General features: G+C 45.4%; 2 protein-coding genes, 2 long non-coding RNA genes and 3 other non-coding genes across 9 annotated transcripts in view; 6 read left to right on the plus strand and 1 right to left on the minus strand.

Moving 5' to 3' along the window:
• The window catches only part of LOC114444601 (scavenger receptor cysteine-rich type 1 protein M130-like), a 902,860-nt gene that overhangs the window by 35,735 nt on the left and 844,689 nt on the right, over nucleotides 1–22,436 (plus strand). The window lies entirely within an intron of this gene.
• On the minus strand, nucleotides 1,969–6,612 carry LOC114444622 (delta(3,5)-Delta(2,4)-dienoyl-CoA isomerase, mitochondrial-like). Of its 3 annotated transcripts, XM_028419347.1 has the most exons (11): nucleotides 6,455–6,611; nucleotides 6,235–6,300; nucleotides 4,053–4,221; nucleotides 3,793–3,881; nucleotides 3,594–3,718; nucleotides 3,464–3,512; nucleotides 3,328–3,392; nucleotides 2,927–2,997; nucleotides 2,790–2,861; nucleotides 2,564–2,714; nucleotides 2,164–2,303 (listed from the first exon to the last, which is right to left on the minus strand). In XM_028419347.1, the coding sequence occupies exons 2-11, from the start codon at nucleotides 6,269–6,271 to the stop codon at nucleotides 2,199–2,201; spliced, it is 933 nt and encodes a 310-aa protein (XP_028275148.1). In that variant the 5' UTR covers nucleotides 6,272–6,300; nucleotides 6,455–6,611; the 3' UTR covers nucleotides 2,164–2,198. The 3 variants fall into 3 exon arrangements, with proteins under 3 accessions (XP_028275147.1, XP_028275148.1, XP_028275150.1); XM_028419346.1 differs by lacking the exon at nucleotides 6,455–6,611 and having other exon boundaries at nucleotides 1,969–2,303; nucleotides 6,235–6,448; XM_028419349.1 differs by lacking the exon at nucleotides 6,235–6,300 and having other exon boundaries at nucleotides 6,455–6,612.
• LOC114445553 (U2 spliceosomal RNA) lies at nucleotides 7,399–7,589 on the plus strand. The gene has a single exon (XR_003671664.1). It is a non-coding gene; the product is annotated as a U2 spliceosomal RNA (small nuclear RNA).
• On the plus strand, nucleotides 7,643–9,287 carry LOC114444643 (uncharacterized). The gene is made up of 4 exons (XR_003671569.1): nucleotides 7,643–8,449; nucleotides 8,594–8,679; nucleotides 8,744–9,039; nucleotides 9,121–9,287. It is a non-coding gene; the product is annotated as an uncharacterized LOC114444643 (long non-coding RNA).
• LOC114444648 (uncharacterized) lies at nucleotides 9,314–16,597 on the plus strand. Its single transcript, XR_003671575.1, has 7 exons — nucleotides 9,314–9,393; nucleotides 10,984–11,119; nucleotides 11,976–11,995; nucleotides 12,347–12,466; nucleotides 13,590–13,701; nucleotides 13,790–13,880; nucleotides 16,454–16,597. It is a non-coding gene; the product is annotated as an uncharacterized LOC114444648 (long non-coding RNA).
• LOC114445582 (U1 spliceosomal RNA) lies at nucleotides 11,491–11,655 on the plus strand. Its single transcript, XR_003671690.1, has one exon. It is a non-coding gene; the product is annotated as a U1 spliceosomal RNA (small nuclear RNA).
• LOC114445554 (U2 spliceosomal RNA) lies at nucleotides 13,168–13,358 on the plus strand. The gene has a single exon (XR_003671665.1). It is a non-coding gene; the product is annotated as a U2 spliceosomal RNA (small nuclear RNA).

The following is a 22,436-nucleotide window of genomic DNA, read 5'->3' on the forward strand; positions in this document are numbered from 1 at the left end:
CGTGAACAGAGAGTGGAGACCTGTGTTTGTTATTTATGATAAATGGAGCTCTGCAGCTGCAGCATGTGTGCAGCTCGGTTGTGGTTCTGCTGTGTCAGCAAGTAAAACAGAAGGTTCTTCAAGCAGATCTCTGTGGGGGATCAGCTCCTCCTGTGTCCGGCCAGCATCTGTACTCCAGGAGTGTGTACTGATGAATGTAGAGATAACAAACAGTCCTAGTCTCACAGTGATCTGTTCAGGTGATCCTCTCACTCTGTGTGTGTCTCAGTGTCTTCTGTCTGCTTCCTCTTGTATGAATGCATGGATCTTCTATGTTCCACTTCACACAGTCCTTCAGCATCGACACACACGGCAGCTTTGACTCAACACATCCTTTCATTTCTCTGCTAGTTTGGCTAATCTTCTCCTCTCTGTTCATAGAGCTGCTCGCTCGCCCAAACATCTCCCTCTCTGCCTCCACTGACGGGGTCTCCCAGGCCGAGCAGCAGGGCTTTTGGGTGCTCATTGGCTCCACCTTCGGCATCATGTGCTCCGTCGAAGCGCAGTACCAAGGAGGTTCCTTCCAGCTGATGTTCACGTCCTCCAACACAGCACAGAACTACACCCTGCCAGCTGTCAATCACTCCGCCCTCTTCCTGTTCTCTGCTGCAGACCACACCCACCGAGGAACCTACACCTGTGTTTATCACAACCACGTTTGGTCCCGTGACTTCTCCTCTGTGAGCCAGCCGCGCTCTCTGGCCGTCTTAGGTAACTTCATAGAGTCCAGCAGGAGCTGTGACGGCCACAGGATAGTTTCAGTGCTGAAGGAAATGACTGTGACAGCACATGACCACATCACGTGTCTCCATCTGTTTCAGCCCCTCTGACAGAGCTGATCATCAGGGTCACTGTGGTCCTGCTGGCTATGACGTCCTCCATCACTGCCATCTGCTGCTACTATAAGGTACTGCACGTGTTGTGTCTGATGTGTTCAGTTGAAGGAGAAACGTCATTTCTCATTGACTTCATCAGCCCCTGCTGCTCATCTTTGTTTTGATCACTATCAAATTACTATTACTACTTATGGACTGATGATATATATAGATATCCATTATAATATAATCACTGTTTCATCTTGCTGTCATGTTTGCTCTGTACTGTATCGTGTTTGCTGCATGTTTGCTCCTCTCTCTCTCTCTCTCTCTCTCTCTCTCTCCTTCATCCTCTCTGTCCTGTCTCCCTCTTCTTCTCCTCCTCTACCCGGCCGACTGGCAGCAGGAAGGTTCCTCCTTAAGAGACGGGTCCTGCTCAAGGTTTCTTCCTCTTAAAGGGAGTTTTTCCTTGCCACAGTGCTCTTCAGGGGGTTCAGGCTCTGGGTCTCAAGCTCTGGGTTTCTGTGAAGTGCTTTGAGACAACTTCTGATTGTAAAATGTGCTATATGAATAAAACTGAACTGAACTGAATTTCAGTGATTATAAGACGTGTTTGCTGCCGTATCTTTCAGCTGAAGGAGAACGGAAGGCTGGAGGAAAGAGTTGGACCTCCAGACCTCTTTGACCCTGAAGAGGACCTGAACCCGCCTGAGTGTGTCTGCTGAGCTCCAGGACGCCATGACATCACCGTTAGTGTTCCAGGTGCAGCTCAGCTCTCATATTTGTCATGATTCATGGAACGTGTGTGTTGTTCCTTCACACAGTTGTTGTACATCATGTAAATACTGACAGCAGATGGAGATGAGCCCTCTGATGAGTCCATTTTAATTTGATTCCTAATTGCTGTATTTCTTTTGATTCTCTTGTAGCGCTTAAATACTCGGTGCTTTATGAATACAATGCATTATTATCATTGATAATCATAATAAAGAGTTTTGCAGTGGTTGAGTGAGTGAGTCCTGTTCTTATAGAGTGTGTCAGCTGCTCCTCTCTGGTCACACCTGTTACAGAATATAGTTTTATCAATAAAGGGCGGAAATAACATTAAACACTATTCAGAATGGGTCAAATGTTCTTTTAATGAAACATTCATGATCATTTACACATGTACAAAAAAGGCAGTTAATGTATTTTTAGAGATGACAGACTGGAGATCATTGATGACGTGAGCTCATAAAGTCTGATGACATGAAAGCTTTTAGTTTTGGTGTTACAGAGCAGACAGAGCAGCTCCCGTGTTTCCTACAGAAAGGCCACAGCAGAGGTTTTTTGTCTCTGTGATGTTTAAAGTTTGGAGAACTCGACCACTTTGAGACTCTTCTTCTCCATGGTGGCCTGAGCTGATTTCATCACATCTTGAGTCTGAAGCATGCTCATGTTCCACGTAGCCTGGAAAAGAGACAGAAGAGAGATTGGACCTGAAAGAAGCCAGATTCTTCTGGACGACATAGATTTCTGTGCTGTAACAGTGAATAATCAGGGTCGATCAAACTGAAACATTCTGCTCCTGAACAGATGTCAGAAATGTAGACGTTAACCCTACGTCCTCCGGGACTTCATTTTTAGGCACAAAGTTTGCTGCTGGGCCAATCTTGACCAGAACAGTGGAGGCAAGCTTAGGGCTATGTTCTGGATGTGTGTGTCCTCACCATGTAGTTCAGTCCCTCGGCCACGCTGTGGTCTCTGGAGTAGATGAGGTTGACTTTGGTACCCTGCACGGCCACCGGGCTGCGCCCTGCGATCTCCCCGGCCATCTCCAGAGCTACAGCCATCATGGCCTCCTTATCTGCAAACACTCGACTGTAGAAGAAAAGAAAAATACATGGGTTCACTTCATGACCAACACCAGCAGCTATCAGCTGGTGACGTGTTTACCTGACCAGGCCGCTGCTCTTGGCTTCATCAGCGTACATCTTCCTGGCAGTCAGAGCCAGCTCGTTCACAAGACTAAAAATAGTTACATTAGAAAAAGAAAAGAGTTTTTAAGTGTCTGCATGTGGATTCTGGAGTACCTGCGGCTGCCAATGACTTTAGGAAGTCTTTGGAGAGTTCCAACATCTGCTGCAAGTCCAATATCGACTTCCTAAAGAGCAGAAACAGATTAGAATATCATGGTCTCTTATCAGACGTCAAAGTCAAGTGTAAAACTCCTTTTATGTTAAAGATGCATCCTCCCTGGTCTCTCCTTCAACTAATGTTTTAATATTAAAAATCATCATAAAGAGTTAGTGCTAAGAGTCAAAAATACACTCAACTATCTGCTAAATAAATCAAGTGAATGGTCTGGAATATGGCTCACTGTTTTATAAGGAGCTCCAAACACAAAGGCAGAAAACAATCACAAACTACTGACGAGAGCCTTCATCAGAGGAAGACACTGATTGGATGTACTGATAAAACGAGGCGGTCGTACCTTCACCTGGAACCAGGCGTCCTGGGTGCACAGGCGAATGTCACAGGCTGTGATCAGATCAACACCTGCAACCGAGAACCACATCCACAGTGAGCTATACAACCACCAACACACAGTACTGCAAGAGCAGGCGCACCTCCTCCGATGCAGGCTCCGTGAACAGCCACCACGACGGGCTTCGGACACTACGAGAACAACACAGCCATGTTTAATTTCCACATACATCGTCACGCCTGCAGTGTTTTCACCCGGTGAGCAGCTCTGACCCGCTCGATGACAGAGAACGTCTCCTGGTACTTGGTGATGGTTTTTCTGAGGTTCCAGGAGACTCTGGCAGCGTCGTCACCTTCTGGCTGGAGGATGTCACCGGCCATGTCCATCAGGTCAAGACCTGAACAGCGGCTCAGTGTAAAACATACAGCTCCACCGCAATGATACCACACATGTGATCAGCTGTGGACCCACCAGCTGTGAAGACCCTCCCTGCTCCAGAAACCACTACCACTCTGCAGTCTGGGTCCCCGGAGATCTCATCAAAGCACTCCACCATCTCACTGTGAGGAAAACACAGAAACCTTCAATCCATGTGTATTTTAATCCCCTAATCCTGCTGCAGGATCAGGATTATCTTATGTACAATAAACACAATAATGTTTGCCAGTCGTGAGGATGAATTGGGAGACAGAATGAAAGAAAGAGCTTTGGGAATTTAAACAGATTCTTGCCTCCAGAAAGCTTTGTTCATGGCGTTCAGTTTGTCCGGCCGGTGCAGCTCTACATGTGTGATGAACTGTGCAGGGCGGCTGATGGCCAGAGCGGTGTAGGGAGAGGTGGGACCCCCTGAGGACGACATGGCCCTTATCACAGCCAGTGTGGGGCGCTGCAGTCCTCTGTCTGAGAGAGAGGAGAAAACCACAAACATGTAACAACCACATGAAGTCCACCAGTATGGCAAGCCATTCATATCACATTTCCGCCATACTTTAAACGGCGTTTTTTTACGTCATACGCCGCAGAAAACTTTTTCCCCTGTGCAGACGTTACGCCCACAAAATGACGTCATTTTTTGTCATTTTTCACGACGTACGCCGTACGGCGTTTTCTAATATTCTAATGATCTCCGCCCCATAACTTGCAAAACGTGGTGTGTCCTTCAGGATAGTGTGTCAAATAAAGCTGGATCCATACTCCGTGAGACAAAGAGCGGAGAACGCGCTCCACGGGTGGTAAGAGATAAAAAAAAAGGTCTTTTCCACATGGAGGTACCATACTCCGCGAGACGTGTGTGCGCTCACTGTAGCGCACGTCAGACAAAACAGGAACAACATCACACACAGCCCACCTCCAGTGTTTGCGAACAGAGGAAGGTACAGCAGCTGACATTATGGATTTTGCAGCTTTGTTAAAGGAGATGGACGAGGAGACGAATATGCACACGGCGTTTTGCCTTTGCAAATCTGTCGCGCAGGTAGCGCCACTTTTTGCGACACACACTCTCTTCTGTGCAAAGTATCGTTGCTATCTCCTTCCAGGAGTTGTTGCCTCAGCAAGCTTCTCCTCAAAAACATCCATTGTTGAATTAATTAAATCTGTTGAATCAGTGCTGTTTATACACCTACCTATATACCTGGAGAGGCTCTTGCGCTTCTCCACATTCATCACGCCCACAATAAATTCCGACCAATCACAGCATGGTTGCCGCACAGCCTTGAAAGACAAAGTTCGGCCGGACCCTGTGCACAAGAGTGCGGAACAGCGGGCGGTCAGAGACAAAAAATGACGTCATTTTGTGGGCGTAACGTCTGCACAGGGGAAAAAGTTCTTTGTCTCACGGAGTATGGATCCAGCTTAACATGGAAATCAATCCAATCTGATTTAAAAAGTCAGTAAACATACGTTCTTTTCTCTGTGGTTTAAGTGTGTAAGACAAGAAGAAGAAGTAAGAAGAAAGGTGAACAAATGCTATTGTAAACAAAATTCAGTTTATTTCTTTCATGAAACATGATGGCTGTGCATTATCCAGGCTTATATATACAGTCTTCTAGATCCAGACCGAAGCGATCCTTTTTGGCACAGGAGATCTGTGATGAATTAGTGTGGTCTAACCTTCTTCTCTGCTGATAGGCTGACAAAGAGTAAACTGCAGTGGCTGAGCAAGTTATGGGGCGGAGATCATTAGAATATTAGAAAACGCCGTGTGGCGTTATGAGTGGCCGTTTGGAAAACGCTGTACGGCGTATGACGTGAAAACGGCGTTTTCTGCGGCGTACGACGTAAAAAACGCCGTTTAAAGTATGGCGGAAATGTGATATGAATGGCTTGCCATACACCAGGTCCACAAACAGCAGAGCGGCTTCAGCTTCACACTGATGAGAAACATCGGATCATTGTTCGGTCCACAGTGATTTAAAGAACAGAGAAGTAACTGAAAAACTGTGAAATCAGCGCTGTACTTCCAGCACTGCCTGATCCTCACAATCAATCAATACGTCGTGAACTGTTTATATTTGTAGCTCACAGCTGTTCAAGTAAGTAACATATTGTAGGGCTCTTGTTAGAAACAAATCATATGACCTTCATTCTATCTATCTATCTATCTATCTATCTATCTATCTATCTATCTATCATAGATGGATCTATACATCTGATTGGTTACAGTCTCAGTGTGACGTAAAATAAATATAAGGCCAGAAGGTAACCGGTCTTAGGTGAACCTGGTCCAGTGAACTTTCACCTACATATTCCTGCATCGCTCCACTGTGTCTCAAAGTTGACTGAGTCGTTGTTTATACACTAACTAGTGTAACTCGTGTATCTACAGACACTTCACAAACATCATTTCTTTCATACATTTTACTACATTTTCTTCAATAACAAACAAACCGCTGAGGAAACACGGACACTTACATTTGTTGATAGCTGACCTGACAACCGCAGACAACATGGCGCTTTGACCGCTGCACAGTCCTGCCTCTTTAAGTGATCAAATATAATCAATAAGCTGCTGCAAACAGACAGAATTGATCCAGCTCTGCTGCTGCTGCTGCTTCTGGAGCTCACTGCTAACTGTGAGCTAGCTTACGAGCTGCAGCTAGCTAACGCTAACAGTCATCGACAGCTGACTTACCAAGCGTCTGTGCTGGTTAACTGTTTCACCTCCAGCCAACATAAACAATGCGGAAATACAACACAGCTGTTTTTACTGAATTATACAACTATACTATAGTAAAGCGGACTTTAACCTCTCACAAACTTCAAAACAAAAGGTCGACGGTGGCCGCTGAGGCTCAAACTCAGAAAATGACAAAATCAAAAGGCAACGATGACGGTGGATCATTGTGATTAATGAAGAAAATAAATCAGTGATGCAGGAAAGAGCTTTTATTTTTGGAAAAGAACCAGTTCCATAGTGTATATGATTTAAATTGTGAAAACGGGATCAGCTTTATTTATGAAATGTGTTTAGTTGCTTTATTAATCAAGAACTATTAATTCACCTGTCAGTGTTTTCAAATAGAAACATACTTATTTCCTTATTTATTAGTAAATAATTATAAGTGGAGACGTCACGTCGGCCCGAGTATTTTTTGTTTCGTTGGTTTTCTGCTTCTTTAATGCAGTCTGAGCACTACGCTGCAGTTCACCCAGTTCTCCGGCAGAGGGCGGTAGAGCACGTGTTTCAGAGCATTACAGATTAAACTTTATTTCCTTCCACCAGAAAAAAACTTTATGAAATAATTCACATGTTCTTCACTGTGTGTGTCTGATGGTATTAAAGCATTTTATTTCACCGAGAGAGACGTTCAGCTTGTGATTTCTGACTTCAATACAATTCGCTTTTTATTGATTGGACCGCAGGCTGTCACATGACCCGGAAGCGCCACCGAGGTGTTTAGATCCAAACTTATATTTCCGTGAAAATAAAACACTAAACCGCTTAAATACTTACATGTAGTGTGTTGTTGGAAGAGTTTTGTTCTCGTGGAGTTTTATCATCGACACAAACATTTAAACCGTAGGTGAGACTGAAGGTCTGCAGGATGACCCCCTTCTTCTTCGTTGGTGGAAGTTATCGCTTCTCGGCCTTTTGGCTAAGATCAAGTGTAGTATCTGTTCTTATCAGTTTAATATCTGATACGTCCCCTACCCGGGGACCATATATTAAATTGATTTTTGGATCAGGGAGATGGAATAGGGGCTTGCTCCGTCCACTCCACGCATCGACCTGGTATTGCAGTACTTCCAGGAACGGTGCACCCCCCTCTGCCTGTTCAATATCAAGCTGGTGACTGTCTCTGGTGGAGCTGTGGTTCATTAATGTGTGAGAAATAAAACATGAACGTTATTAAACTTGCTGCTGGAACTACTTCTACAGTGGCTGGCTCCAAGATTCCAAGATGGCGACCGGGAAATAAGCAAAATAGTGGCTTCATAGCAGTGGTTCACAAACCAATGGGTGACGTCACGATGGCTACGTCCATCTTTTCCAGCTCATTTATATAAATTGATCCGTCTTTGGCGTCAATAAATCAAACCTGTGTTTTGTTTGGTTTGTGGTTGTTACCACGCCACACCGCGGGGGGGCAGTGGTGTGTTTTGATGCAGGGTCACATCATAATCAAGCATCAAGTGAGCGCAGGTGTGACCGCGAGGTGTCGCTGAAAGGACGTTTTGTCAACACGAGCAGTGAACTCCACCACAAGACAAACAGGTCTGTGCGTGTTATCGCATCGTTTCAGTCCGTTCAGTCTAACGTTTGGTCGCAGCACTCGTATCTTTAGCTAAGCTAACTCGAGTCAGTTCACGTAGTCAGCGCAGCCTCGAGGAAAGATGCTAAAGCTAGCATGAGTAGCATAGCTCCTCCTCCACCATAACCCTGACCTCAACCACGTGTGTGGCGCAGCAGCAGAGGTTACACCGGCTGAACCACGATGTTCTGCTGTAATGTTGATGACATGCTAATAGTTTATTTTTTAACCCTCTTATTATTAACGGTGGACTCTAGGCTAGTCTTTGCTAACCTGCTAATCTGAGCCTCCAACGAAGCTGCTGAAAAACAGATGTGGGAGAAAAGGCCAGTGAGATGTTGCTGTTTCATTCAAACCAAACACACCTGGTGCAGGTACGTGTTTATTTTAAAGCTAAACAAACATTTTTCACTAATGGTTGTAGAGTTTTTTGGGCCCAGGAGTGACAGCTCAGGATTGTTGATAGATGTTCAAGTCTGCTGGAGGTCAGCATTGTGATGTGATGTCTTTACTGACAGGAAGACACAGAGGACACGCAGCACTGACCCACATCAGCAGTGTTCAAAGGAAGATGTTCCAGAAACATTTTACTGACAAGGAGCCAGTGAGTATTTTGACCTGGAACAAATCAGTGATATTTCATTTGTTACAAGTATGACTCTGTTTAGGTGGTGAAAGCTGTCCTGGGGATGGTGGCTGGAGGAAGCCTACACCTGCACAGACATGGAGCCCGGTCAGAGGAGGACATCACCCCCCAGTCCTGTTCCCAGGAGAGGCTGAAGCACCATGTGTTCCACAGTGGAGCCTGGTCAGGAGCTCTGGTTCTGTGGGACGACACCAACTGATAAACTGCCTCAACAACCGCTGTCAGCAGCTGTTTGGAGACTGTAGAGCAGAAGGTCTGGTCCTGTTTGAAGGCCTTCTTGCTTCTGGATGCCGTCCTGCCTCTCAGGCCTCGGTCTGTGTGAGTAGCTGTGTGTCTGCTGACAAAAACAAACATTTCAGCTCTGGTTGTGTCATGTTAGTAACAAGGAGATGTGTGCAGTTCAAACCTGCAGAGGAACGGGAGCCTGGAGTGCAGCAGTGATGATGAGCATGTGGCTAACCGCTCAAGACGCCCTGTGGACCGTCAGAGACCAGCTGGAAAGGAGGAACATGAAGACCCTCCAGATGGATGCAGCTGTAGACCAAGGAGCCACAAAGAGGGATGGCCTCTGCTCGTTCTGAGGAAGGAGCCGGAGCCACTCGGGGAGAGGTCGGAGCAGCAGCAGCGCCGCTCTCCAGGTGCTACAGACCAGGACCACGGCCTCTTGACTGGGTAAGGCCTCCCTGCACTGCTGCACAAACAGGGACATGCAAAGACCAGTTGGACTAATGTCTTCTAATGATCATCTCAGCAGGTCCCTGCTTGGGTCAACTGTTGATTTTACGTTCATTCATTTTCTAGACAGACTGACTCCTGTGCAGTAGATTAAAGAGGTTTAATATCTGAGGCTTTAACTCGGCTGTTCTGCGATCAAGTACCTTTTTAAAAGAGCTTTAAAGTGTTACTTTGTTTATACTTTGAGTAATTTGAACCTTCCCTCCGTAGCACATGTGGTTTCATAGTCATGCTCATCAGAACTGAGACATAGGGTTTGATATAGTACTCTGGGTGATTTAGCAGTAGCAATATTCCTGCTTTAATAAGCATATCACAAGAAACAGAAGAACACTTCAACAAAGATTAATCATTTAAATGATGTTATTTATAATATATATATTATAACAATAATTGCTTATGCACAGCAGTTAGTTACAGTCTTTAGCACAGAGTCTTTGTACATGTGACACTTCTGCTCCTCAGTCTGAGGGCTTTTCCTTCAGCTTGTACTACGTAGCTCTGGCTCGGCGAGCCGAGGGTCTGATTGACAGGTGGAGGAAGAGGCTGTCTGGCGGCCTTATGTGCTGTGTGGAGGGCCCAGGTGTAGAAATGGATGGTGTAGGCCTTGTGGGGCCACTGTTGGTGGGACTGTCTGGCAGGTGTCATTATGTCTGTCCTTCCCTTTAACACCGCTGTCTCTGCAGGCTAGGTGTGTTCATACTCCTTTAGAGCGTAGTCTGTTGGTGGCTGGTGTGGAGATGGAGGTTGTGTTTTGTGATGGTATGGGGTTGTTGGGTTGAGTGCAGGTTGAGGACCCTCTTCTGGGGCTGCTTGTTCCTCCACGGCTGGAGAAGCTTGTTCTTCTGCTCGGTGGTGAGTTACAGCTTGTTGTCCGTCAGGCTCATCTCCACAAGCACAGAGCAGAACATCTGCAGCTTTTAAAATCCAGGAAGAGGGTTCGACAGAAACTCCTGTCAACCGTGACAAACAGATCTGGTTACATTTCAAATCTGGTGTCTGAACCTGGGGTATATTCTAGCTGAGGCACAAGCTACTCGCAAAAGCCGGCAGGTGAATGGTTGAAGTCTCATACTCCAACCTGAGCAGCTGGTCTGAGGGCACAGCAGCAGGGTTTAGAGAGCTTCCCCCAGTCTCTCCAAACAGCTGTTGACAGTCAGTGTTCAGGCGGCTGATCCAAGGTACAGTCCTGTGACGCCGTCCTTTGCCACCAAATGAGCTTCTGTCAGCATTCCAACCTGCAGTCCCAGTTATCAGCTCACCCTGATACAGCGTTAGAAGAAGGACACAGTCTCATGTTTGATCTGTTAGAGACAACACCAACACATCTGGACTCATGTTAGGCAGAGTCCAGGAAGTCCCCCACATTCTACTCCCACACAGACGTTGATAATATGTTGTCATAGGGCAGATCCACACCACCTAATGTTGTGGTAAAACATTTGATAGATTAAGGATCTTTATGAAATGCTAGTGTCACTTTAAAAGAAAGTTCTCATCAGTTCTGATCTGTGTCTGTGTCTACAGCAGTGTTCCTCCAGCCCACATCATCCTGTGCAGTTCACACCCCCAACCAGTAGGTGGCAGCAGTCAGAGGACAGTCAGTTGTCCACCACGAGTTAACAAAGGAACAGGAAGTGGCTGCACAGGGAGCAGAGAACATGTGGGTTTGTGTGTTTTTTCCTCTTTTCTCTGAATGTCAGATGTGGATCAAACACTCAGTGGTTACATCAACATGTAGACGTGGCTCCTTTAATCTGGGGTCCAACTGTTGGTCGTCTGTGGGACAGTAAATACATGACATGTTTTAAGGTTAGCCTTGTTGTGCTGCATTGCATGATGGGAAATGTGACCAGTGTCGTTTAAAATAAAATGTGTATTATCGTCATCAGCCTCTGGAGAGTGTGTACAGTTTGTCCATCATGTGCAGTCGGCCTCCTGATTTCAGTCTCTTGTATATTATGTTCTATATAAAACCATCAAGCAGAACGGTGTGTGTGTGAAAGACCCCCCTGTTGGTGGCGTGTACAACTCATACTTACCTGGCAGGGGAGATACCATGATCAAGAAGGTGGTTCACCCAGGGCGAGGCTCAGCCATTGCACTCTAGGTTGTGCTGACCCCTGCGAATTCCCCAAATGTGGGAATCTCGACTGCATAATTTCTGGTAGTGGGGGACTGCGTTCGCGCTCTCCCCTGATAACATGTTCAATGAAAAACCTAAAACCACAGAAGTGTTCTGTTACTGACACAAACATGACATCATTCCACTGTTTGATAAAACCACTGTAAATATTTCTGCCCTTTGATTTACTGTAATGTTTATTTACATTAAAAGTAAAATACACGGAACAACATTCTGATTATTTAGCATGTGAATTAGTATAAATTATTCATTGACATGTCTGCTGCATTAGTGGTAAATTAAACATCTTTAAGTGTTTTTGTGTGTTTGTGTTTTTATCTTGTCAACTGGTGTTAAAGAATATTTTTAAATGCTGCTGTTGTGTTCTTTACAGGCCAGCAGAGGGCAGCAATGGTAAGAAACATAATTGTTATTTTAAAAGGACAAAATGCTTTATTCTGTCTTTATGAGGAAACAATACATATACTACTCACTGCAAATATCTATGTTCCAGTAGGTTCAACTCTTGAAGAGAACTTTGTTTGTTTTAATGATCTATTTATATTATTTGTACACATAGATAAATCTGTTAAGGACACTGCTGCCTTTGATAAAGGAGACTGCTTCGTTCATAAGATTGTGGTCTAGGATAATTCCTGGTAATCTGCTCTGACAGTGGTGCAGTCAACAAAAAATAGTTCTAAGCTTTCAATAATGTTTCAGTTGTCATAAAGTCTAAGAAGCATCTTAACTGTTCATCTTTAGGATCACAACAGGTGAAGCTCACCGTGAAGCCTGGCAGTCGTCCAGTGACCTGGTTCCGTCCCACCTGTCCGTGGAGTCGAGCGGCGGCCATCCTGAGTCAGAAGAGTCACAAACTCATCAGTAAGTAGGTGGCACGAAGTGTATTAGTCAGTAATAGTCTTGGTCATAATAAATGAGGTTTTTTTTTGGTATTTTTGCTATTTATTTTTGGTACTATTATCACTTCTAAAGTATTTTTGTATTTTTCAACATGGTGCCATTTGTTCTTCTATAATATTCACTTATTCATGGTTGTTAGTTTAAATGTCAGTGTGTAAGAAAATATTTTCCTCTCACCTGCAGACACATCAGCGCTCATCTGTGAGGCGCTTGGACTTTTACTAACTCAAGTTCTTCCGGTTCTCCAGCAGAGGGCGCTAAAGCACGTGTTTCAGAGCATTACAGATTAAACTTTATTTCCTTCCACCAGAAAAAACTTTATGAAATAATTCACATGTTCTTCACTGTGTGTGTCTGATGGTATTAAAGCATTTTATTTCGCCGAGAGAGACGTTCAGCTTGTGATTTATGACTTCAATACAATTCGCTTTTTATTGATTGGACCGCAGGCTGTCACATGACCCGGAAGCGCCACCGAGGTGTTTAGATCCAAACTTATATTTTCGTGAAAATAAAACACTAAACCGCTTAAATACTTACATGTAGTGTGTTGTTGGAAGAGTTTTGTTCTCGTGGAGTTTTATCATCGACACAAACATTTAAACCGTAGGTGAGACTGAAGGTCTGCAGGATGACCCCCTTCTTCTTCGTTGGTGGTAGTTATCGCTTCTCGGCCTTTTGGCTAAGATCAAGTGTAGTATCTGTTCTTATCAGTTTAATATCTGATACGTCCCCTACCCGGGGACCATATATTAAATTGATTTTTGGATCAGGGAGATGGAATAGGGGCTTGCTCCGTCCACTCCACGCATCGACCTGGTATTGCAGTACTTCCAGGAACGGTGCACCCCCCTCTGCCTGTTCAATATCAAGCTGGTGACTGTCTCTGGTGGAGCTGTGGTTGCTGCTCTGCTACAGGAAAAAATAGAACATTTAATCTCAGTATTCTGAGATTATAGTCAGAATAATTTTTTCTGTCAAGACTTTTTCAGTGGCCCCTAATTCTCTTCTGTAAATGTCTACATCTGTAAAAACTGTTAATTCAATCATGACACTTTGACTAATTCACATAACTTTTATTTAGCAGGTTCACACTAAGCACCGTGACACAGTCTGGAGACTCCGTGGAGGACGCTCTGCTTCGGGACAGTGATGGTGTGTGGAGACATGTCTCTGGAGGACCAGCACAGCCACAGGTACCCCGGCGGCCATTTTGTTCTCAACATATTCCACTATTAATGAATGGAGATTTTCAACTGTATTATTTCATTCATTGAGCTGTAGGAGGTGAGAGAGTGAAGGTCAGATCTTAACGTGCAGGATGAAGACCTGGGAGGTCACATGATGAAGACCGAGTCCCACACTGAGGCTCCTGGTAGGTCCACACACTGCACAGCTTTACCTGAGCTGCACGTACAACAAAAGAAAAGAGTCACTCGAAGGGTTCGTGTTTGCAAACTTTATTTTGGTTAGGGGGAATGTTTGTGCAAGACATTTTATTCCTGAAGGTTAGGCAAAACTGGAATATCACATTTTCACAAAGTAGAGAAAGCTAGCCCCGCTCCACCCCCGCCTCCGAGGAGCAGAGACTCACACGAACCACGGTCACAATAAATCTACAGAGAGCGGTCACGTCCCCGCGCCCTGATCCAGATCGCCCTCTGAGTCAACCACCGCAACCAGCTACAGTGTTTGCTTCAGTAATTTCTCTGATGGAGCTACAGAACACAAAGGTGTGGTTACAACCACCCACTTGAGAGGAGACGGGGAGCAGTGGGGATGTGCTGTGGAGACAGGAACCACTCACTCTAGATCTGTTTTCACATCTTTACACTTCACCAGTTTTTCCTCTTAACGATCCACATGAGGGCAGCAGCTCTCCGTCGCTTATTACTGTTAGAAGTTCTCCACACGAGCTCGCCGTGGCGTTTGGCCAGGTGGAGGTGAGAGAGAGGGACGCTTGGTCACTTTGGTCAGTGAGTCAGCAGCAAACAGTTCACACATCCCGACAGTGTCTAGGAATCGTGGCACACTTCAGGACTTCAGTCCATGACACAGTATCAGTAGTTACACTAAGTAGCTTGGTCCCCCGTCAGAGATTAACTTTGTGCACCTTCGTCAGTATGCACACCTGTGTGCAAGTACCCAAGCTTAACACACACACACACACATTCACACATCTTCTCCATACTAAGCCCAGTGGAGGCACTTCATATGAAACTGTAGAACCTGACTGTGTCGGGCTGTGACGAGGCGGTTCAACATCAACGGGACAAGGTCGGATCGGTCAGTGTTCTTACTTAAGTGACTGAAACCCACACTGGCCGAAGGCCTCGAGGCCACGGTGGGTCCGCTCTGCCATGTTGAATACTGGTCAGCTATAGAACACAGAACCATCTCCAAACATGGCTGTTAGAACACACGGCCAGCCACAGCTGCCAGCGTCTGACTGGTGGCGGTTTAGTTTTTTCTTTTTTTTTGCCCTGCACCCATCAAATAAATAGGAACTCATTTCACTGACACAGCCCATACATCATCACTATTCATACACATGTACATACAATTCATACTAGAGTGTGTTAAGATTAAATAGCAGCTTCAAGGGGCAGGCACGTCAAAATGAGAGCCAGGAAATTAAAAAAAAACAAAAAAAAACTGCCATCAAGTATGAAGACCGAACCCCCAGAGGAGCGGCGGCGTGCATCTCAGCTGTCACCTCTCAGCTCTTCCTCCCCTTTGACCTGCACTGAGAAAGCTCGCTGCTGTGGAACACGTCAGATTAAAGCACGGATGCAAACCTCAGAGCGCCGGCTGTCTGCAGTGATGTATGTCAACTATGGCACCTAAAGTGAAAACACCTATGGCTTCAGGATGCAGTGGTCCAAAACAAAAATAAATTAAGAAACTATATCAGGATATTTATTAAGTTTAAACAACTAAAACACAGTTCAAATACCTTAAAGTAACTGCTACAGCCCTGTTCTAAAACCTATTCACTCTAAATACTATTCATAATCTTACTCTTAAAATCATCTTAGATTAGGCAACGTCCGAGACAGTGGGAGGGATGATTTATTAACAGGTATGAGTAGTGTTATTACCTTAATAATTCCGTTTAAGGCAATCTGTTCCCACTGTCTACACCGTCACAACACCGCCCCGTGATCTGACAGCACACAAACGGTTAACAAACCGAAGCTCCGAAAAAGAAACCACAACTTTCACCCTCTCACAACCAAGCCATCCTTACAGTGGGATCCCAGCAACGGTTAGCTCAGTTAAGGTGATTATAACTAGATTATAACTGCTGTGGGATTTAAGGCTTTTTCCCCAGAAGGCTTGAGCACAGCAGAGCAACGGCCCGGACAACAAAAACATGACTGATCCAGAGCGAAAACAACACCTGGATACACGTCGTCTCCTTGATAGGTAGCAGAAATACGACACAGGGTGATGCCGGTGACACGCAGACGAACAGCCCACCACAAAGCCACGCAGGAAACATCCACACCAGCTCGCTCGCATTACAGTAGTACAGTGGTGATAGGATGTGGTGAGAGGGAAAAGCAGCGTTTCCCTGCTTGCATTATGTGTAGTAGTACTTGCATACTTGCAAGTGATCAATTTGCTTTTCACACACACACACACACACCAGTTCAGTAATAATGGATGCTCATCTGTTTCACATCAACCATGGACAAAGTGGGGGCTGATGGAGTTTCTGCTCCTTCTGCCAAATGTTAAGCAAAACATTTAAAAAGTAAATTTCTATGATTCAAGTAGGACACTACAGAAATACAACAAAACCTGTAACTACTTAAAAGCAACTCTTCAAATATTACACACAAGAGGGCACTTTAGAACTACACAACTCTTAGAAATGGATCCCGTTTCTGTTTTTGCTAGTGCTGGCTTCCACATGTCATTAACCAAACATCTACTCCACAGTGATAGCAGTTTTTTGGGACCACCAACGGTGCGGTTCAGATGAGACGTGGCCTGTCAACATGTGTATATACCTCAACTACGGTAAGGAGCTCCTGGACTAAAACAGTCTTATTAATTGCATATACATGTAACTTTCTTCAAAATGGATCACAGACCTGTTAAGAGGATACATGGTTCCCCCTTAAGAGACGGGTCCTGCTCGAGGTTTCTTCCTCTTAAAGGGAGTTTTTCCTTGCCACAGTGCTCTTCAGGGGGTTCAGGCTCTGGGTCTCAAGCTCTGGGTTTCTGTGAAGTGCTTTGAGACAACTTCTGATTGTAAAATGTGCTATATGAATAAAACTGAACTGACCTGAACTGAATTTCAGTGACGTGCTGTCGTATCTTTCAGCCGAAGCTAGACTGACCAGAGAGCAGAGATGATGGTCTTGGAGGATCCAGAGCTGAAGGCCCTCCAGACCTCTTTGACCCTGAAGAGGACCTGAACCCCCCTGAGTGTGTCTGCTGAGCTCCAGGACGCCATGACATCACCGTTAGTGTTCCAGGTGCAGCTCAGCTCTCATATTTCTCATGATTCATGGAACGTGTGTGTTGTTCCTTCACACAGTTGTTGTACATCATGTAAATACTGACAGCAGATGGAGATGAGCCCTCTGATGAGTCCATTTTAATTTGATTTCTAATTGCTGTATTTCTTTTGATTCTCTTGTAGCGCTTAAATACTCGGTGCTTTATGAATACAATGCATTATTATCATTGATAATCATAATAAAGAGTTTTGCAGTGGTTGAGTGAGTGAGTCCTGTTCTTATAGAGTGTGTCAGCTGCTCCTCTCTGGTCACACCTGTTACAGAATATTGTTTTATCAATAAAGTCTCTGTGATGTTTAAAGTTTGGAGAACTCGACCACTTTGAGATGGACTGCATATATCACATTGCTGTGTTTCTCCCTGGGAATCTTGTCCTTCAGGTGAACCAGTCTCTGTCTCAGTGTTGTCATAGGTTTGAAATGGACCGGGATGTCATGGTTGTTGAAGATCCTGCAGAGTTTCTCTGATACTCCTGACACATATGGAATGGAGATGTTCTTTCTCCACCGGTTGTTGTCCTTCTTCTTGTTGTTGGGGGGGTCTTGTTTTTGTGGCTTTGATGAGTGCCCACTTGGGGTAGCCACAGGTTTTCAGGGCCTTCCTGATGTGGTGTTGTTCCTTCTTCTTCCCCTCTGAGCTGGTTGGTACAGTTTGTGCTCTGTGCTGCAGGGTCCTGATGACTCCCAGTTTGTGTTCCAGTGGGTGGTGTGAATCAAACAACAGGTACTGGTCCGTGTGTGTGGGTTTCCTGTACACTTCCACATTGTCTGTAAAAGTTCCCATTGTACTGGAAACAAGTGGTGGTCAGGCAGAGGTCCAGCAGGTCATAGATGTGGTCTAGTGTGAGGTTGGTTCTCTCCTTGAGTGTGTTGTCTTGTGTGAGGCACGTCCTTACCATCTCTGTGGCTTCTGATGTGGGGATGCAGGTGAACAAGGAGATGACATCAAATGAGACCAGATGGTGTCATCTGGGTCAATTCGGATCTTCTCCACCTTGTTCACAAAGTCCTGAGAATTGTGGATGTGATGTGGTGTGTCACCTACCAGTGGTGTCAGGAGTTCAGCCAAGTGACCAAGACCAGTTTTTTCTTGTAGTTTCTGGTGGGGTCCCTCTTCAGTGTCTCATATGTGGCTGTGTCACTGAGGAGATCTGTCACTTTGGAGTGGTAGCCCAGTGTGTTGAGGACTACTGTGCATCTTCCTTTGTCTGCTGATAAGATGGTGATGTCCCGGTCCTTCTGTAGTGCGATCAGGGCCTTCCTTTCATCAATGGAGAGGTTGCATGGCAGTGCTTTAGCAATGGAGAGTGTGGCTGTGACCTTCAAGCGGAGTTGTTCAGCTTCTGTGTCTGTCAGGTTGTTGTTCTTGATGGCTGACTCTGTGACTCTCGGGGTCATGGCTGAAGCCAGTGTGCCATCATACATGACGCTGCCTCCTGAGGCCTCATCGCACAGCACGTCACCTGTGAATGCACCTCAGGAACAGACTCGGCAGAACCAAACCCATGGATCTGGACTCAGAGAGGGCTGAAGGTGAAGTATGCTGCAGAAAAAGTTGGAACTGGTGAACCTGAAGGTAAAATGAAGGATAAGAGGAAGAGTCCCTCATGTTGTTTTTTTTTTTTTGTTTTTAGGTTCAGACTCATTCCTCCCACTCCAAGCTGAGGTCACCCACAACGAAACGGTGGACCCCACCCTGACCTTTCACCTGCCTGAAAACAGTGAGCCTCGCTCTCCTGTATGGTCTGCAGCCAGCAGTGAACCTGAGGTTGAAACGCAGACTGATCCTTCTGTTGAGTCAGAACTGTTGTCACCTGAACAATTTAGATCAGAGAAGCCTGACCGGCATAAGGAGAGTTCCAGTGGGGTCCCACCGGAGACCTGCAGGACGTCTACCAGCAGAAGCACAGAGCTTTGCTTCAGAGATCCAAACGCAGAGTGGAGGGAATCAAAGCCAAAGCAGCTGTTCCCAAGGTTCCAGCTGAGATCCGAGCTCCATCTGCAGGCAGACAGAAGCCTGAAGCCAAAGACGCTCGTCCAGGCAGCTGTAAAGCAAACATGAAGTCAGAAGCTCCTCCACACAGGGCTGGTACCAAGCCAGCAGGAGCACGGGCTGAGACGTCTGGAGTCACCAGGCAGAGGAAGAACCTGCCTCCACCCATAGGTGTGTTAAAGTCCTTTGATTACCATGAGCTCTGCATTGATTAAACATTTTTACCTACAGCACCATTTTAAAAACTTTAAAACTACTAATGGACTTGACTTTTTTTTTAACTTTTTTATGTTTTTTTATAATGTCCTTTTTTGGTGATCTGCTGTTTAGATTAAGAATTCTCTGAAAGATGGCTGAGATACAGACATGTGCTGCCGTCATATCCGTTGTCCTCTTAAACAGATTGGTTTGAGTGATTAAACATGTTTTTTGATAGCCATATTTAGAAGTTTTTCTTAGGTTTGTTTAAGGTCAGGATATTTTGTTTAATTGATCCTTGAGGCAGTTTTTAATGTGTGATCAGAGCCGTGCACATCCTGTTCGGCCTGCTGACTTCAGATGTTTGTAGTTTTAGCTTTGGCCTCCTCTGCTTAGTAAACTTGTTTCTGCAACCATTAAAACAGTACTTGTGTAACCTACTTCTGTTTCCCCCTCAGTGGCTGAATCCAGACTAAAAAGGGTGGATGAGGTGAAGCTCTGCTCCACAGAGCAAAGGAAGAAGAATCTCGCGGAGATGCACCAGAGAACTCAGAGGTACTGCACCACCACTGACCTCTACCCCTCTCCTTTAGCAGTGAATATGTTGTTGTGTGTTCACGGTGTGTGTGTGTGCAGACTGTACGAGCAGCTGGACGAGGTGAAGCATCAAAAAGCCCTGAAGAGCAGGCAGGAGGATTATGCAAAAAACAGACTGAAGGCCAAAGAGTTCCACAAGGTAAAAATCAGTGAGTCTCAGTGAGTTGCAGGGACCAGACCTGCAGGACTCAAAGTGTTTTTGTGTCTCTCCACAGAAAACTCTGCAGAAGCTTCATGCCAAACAGACCCGACTGTGAAGGATTGTCAATGTGTCCTTGTTTTACTTTGAATATTTAATGTATAGTTTTATCAATAAAGAATTTAAGTTATTTGAACCCAGTTCTTCATTTGGATCAGCAGGAGCAGACTGTACTGTGAATTTCACACATAAACAGACTGGTGGAGCCCGGACAGGCGGTGTCCCTGCAGTGGAGGTCGTGTGGGGTCACGCTGATATGATTCAGAATTCAAAGAATCATAGTCCGTCTGTGCTGCTCCTCCTGGTCAGCTGCAGACATGTCGACATATACATGATTTAAAACGATCCAATGGCAACCAGAAAGTCTCATCTTAGTCTGCGAGTCCCTGACCGACTGCTGCGTCTGCTCTTTCCTAACAACTCGCAAGTCAAGTTTGTGTCATCTCTGATTGTTGAACAGAGCGTCTGTGTCTCCATGTTTAAATCATGAACTTTATTAACAGCTACTGCTTCAAAGTGGTGCACAGCCCCACCATCAGCCGCCTCGCTGCAGAGGTTTTTAAACTTGAAGACTTCACAGTGAATTTGCTGCAGGGTTTGTATTTACTGCTTCAGCACAGCAGGTAGATGTGAAATGACACATGTTGCATGTTGCAGCTTCTTAAAGATGACTTGAAGACACAAAAACAGCCTCATGTAACCCAGCTGTGATGATTGAAGGGCCTGAATGTGACATGTCAGCTCTGCTGTTTCTGCACGTTCGCCTCCATCTTTTAATCTCAGTGTTCTCATCAATGTTCCAACCGCACACGTCCTGCTTCCTGCAGCAACACGAACAAGGTCAGAGACACCAACACACTCCCGGTCATACTCTCACTGTGGATGTAGTAATGCCATTAATAAATACAATGCATAGTTTTTCTGCATTTATCTACAACAACTCTCTCCTTCATCCTCTCTGTCCTGTCTAAAAATACAGGCACTCAAGCAACCTTAAAAACTAAAAAATATCTAACGTTACAAATTAAACAGTATAAACATTATTTACAGCAAGATAAAAAATAAAACATAGGTGCAGAAGCAAAAATGTGCAAATTGTAATGCAGGTATACATATAAGTCTAAACCGGATTGTGCAATTTGGTGTGAAATGATATTATCTACAAGAACAACAGTGTGCAGTTTGAAGTTAAAAACCTAAACCTTGTGTAAAACCTGTCCTTACAGCAGTGAGTCTGTGTTATCTCTGGCACAGAGAGGAGGTGTTGTACAGTCTTACAGCATGAGGCAGGAAAGATTTCCTGTAGCGTTCTGTGACAGTGAAGCTGTCTGAGCCTTTTGGAAAAGGCGCTCCGTTGTCTGTCCAGTACAGGGAGGAGAGGGTGGTCGGGGTGATCCATGATGGATCACAGTTTGTTCAGTGTCCTCCTCTCCACCACTGCTTCAAATGTCTCTTGTCTGCAGCCAATGACAGAGCCGGCCTTCCTGATCAGCTCTGATTTGCTATCAGCAAAATCAGTGAGGGCTGGACCTGACTGCTGCTCTGATAAAGACATGAGCAGAGACGGCACATGAGGAAGACAGGGTGGAGGACGCACAGAGTGGACATGGGTCACAGAGCGCTGCTGCTGCTTCTGCCTCTCTGGAGCTCAGGTAGGACTCTGCTCCATGATGGACGTCTTTCTAATCAACTGTGTGATTGACACAATTGGTTTTGATTATAGGATGTGTGTACAGGTGACAATAACCAAAAAAACAAAAAATTAAAATTGACAATGTGTAATGTTCCTTCTCTGATCTCCTCCTCAGGGCTCTGTGCTGACGACACACACAGTCCAACAGGTAAACAGAGGAACACATGACAGCAGCAGAAGTGTTGTTGTAGAATTCACTTCATGTGTTGGTCCTTTGTGCTTCTGTTGAACAGAGACTGATGAGGTCAGGTTGGTGGGAGGAGCCAGCCGCTGCGCTGGTGTTCTGGAGGTAAAGAAAGATGGAGAGTGGAGAGCAAAGGAAGGTCCTAACTTCTATCGCATGACAGCAGCAGCTGCAGTGTGCAGCCAGCTGGACTGTGGCTCTGTTGTTTCTGTACAAGAAGCACAGAGTCCACCCGGCAGATTACAGATCCACTGTTCAGGTCAGTGTCTCTAAGTTTGTCAGCTAACCAGAAGGTTTCACTGGCAGGGGGTTGGTCTTTGAAGCAGCAGGAGGCCTCAAAGCTTCTCAAGACTTCATCCACCCATCGCCAATAAAAACCCTTTAAATGCACCAATGTGCTGAAACCTTTCTTCCAGCTTTCACTTCACTGTGCGGCCGTCATCAAAGGGGGACTGTGCTGCCACCTAGTGTCTTTGCTGACTGTACTAAGTTACATTTAAAGCTTTCTAGTGAAGAAGGTGACTCAGCTCATC

This window comes from Parambassis ranga, chromosome 13 (genome assembly GCF_900634625.1).
Source record: "Parambassis ranga chromosome 13, fParRan2.1, whole genome shotgun sequence".
In the NCBI taxonomy this organism is placed as follows: Eukaryota; Metazoa; Chordata; class Actinopteri; family Ambassidae; genus Parambassis; species Parambassis ranga.

What these genes read in the sequence shown, in the direction of transcription:
- LOC114444622 (XM_028419346.1), bottom strand. Translation starts at nt 6,271, where the DNA reads ATGTTGTCTGCGGTTGTCAGGTCAGCTATCAACAAAT. An exon ending in AAAGTCATTGGCAGCCGCAG is followed by an intron (nt 2,862 to 2,926) that starts GTACTCCAGAAT and finishes AACTATTTTTAG; the next exon opens with TCTTGTGAACGAGCTGGCTC. An exon ending in AAGAGCAGCGGCCTGGTCAG is followed by an intron (nt 2,715 to 2,789) that starts GTAAACACGTCA and finishes TTTCTTCTACAG; the next exon opens with TCGAGTGTTTGCAGATAAGG.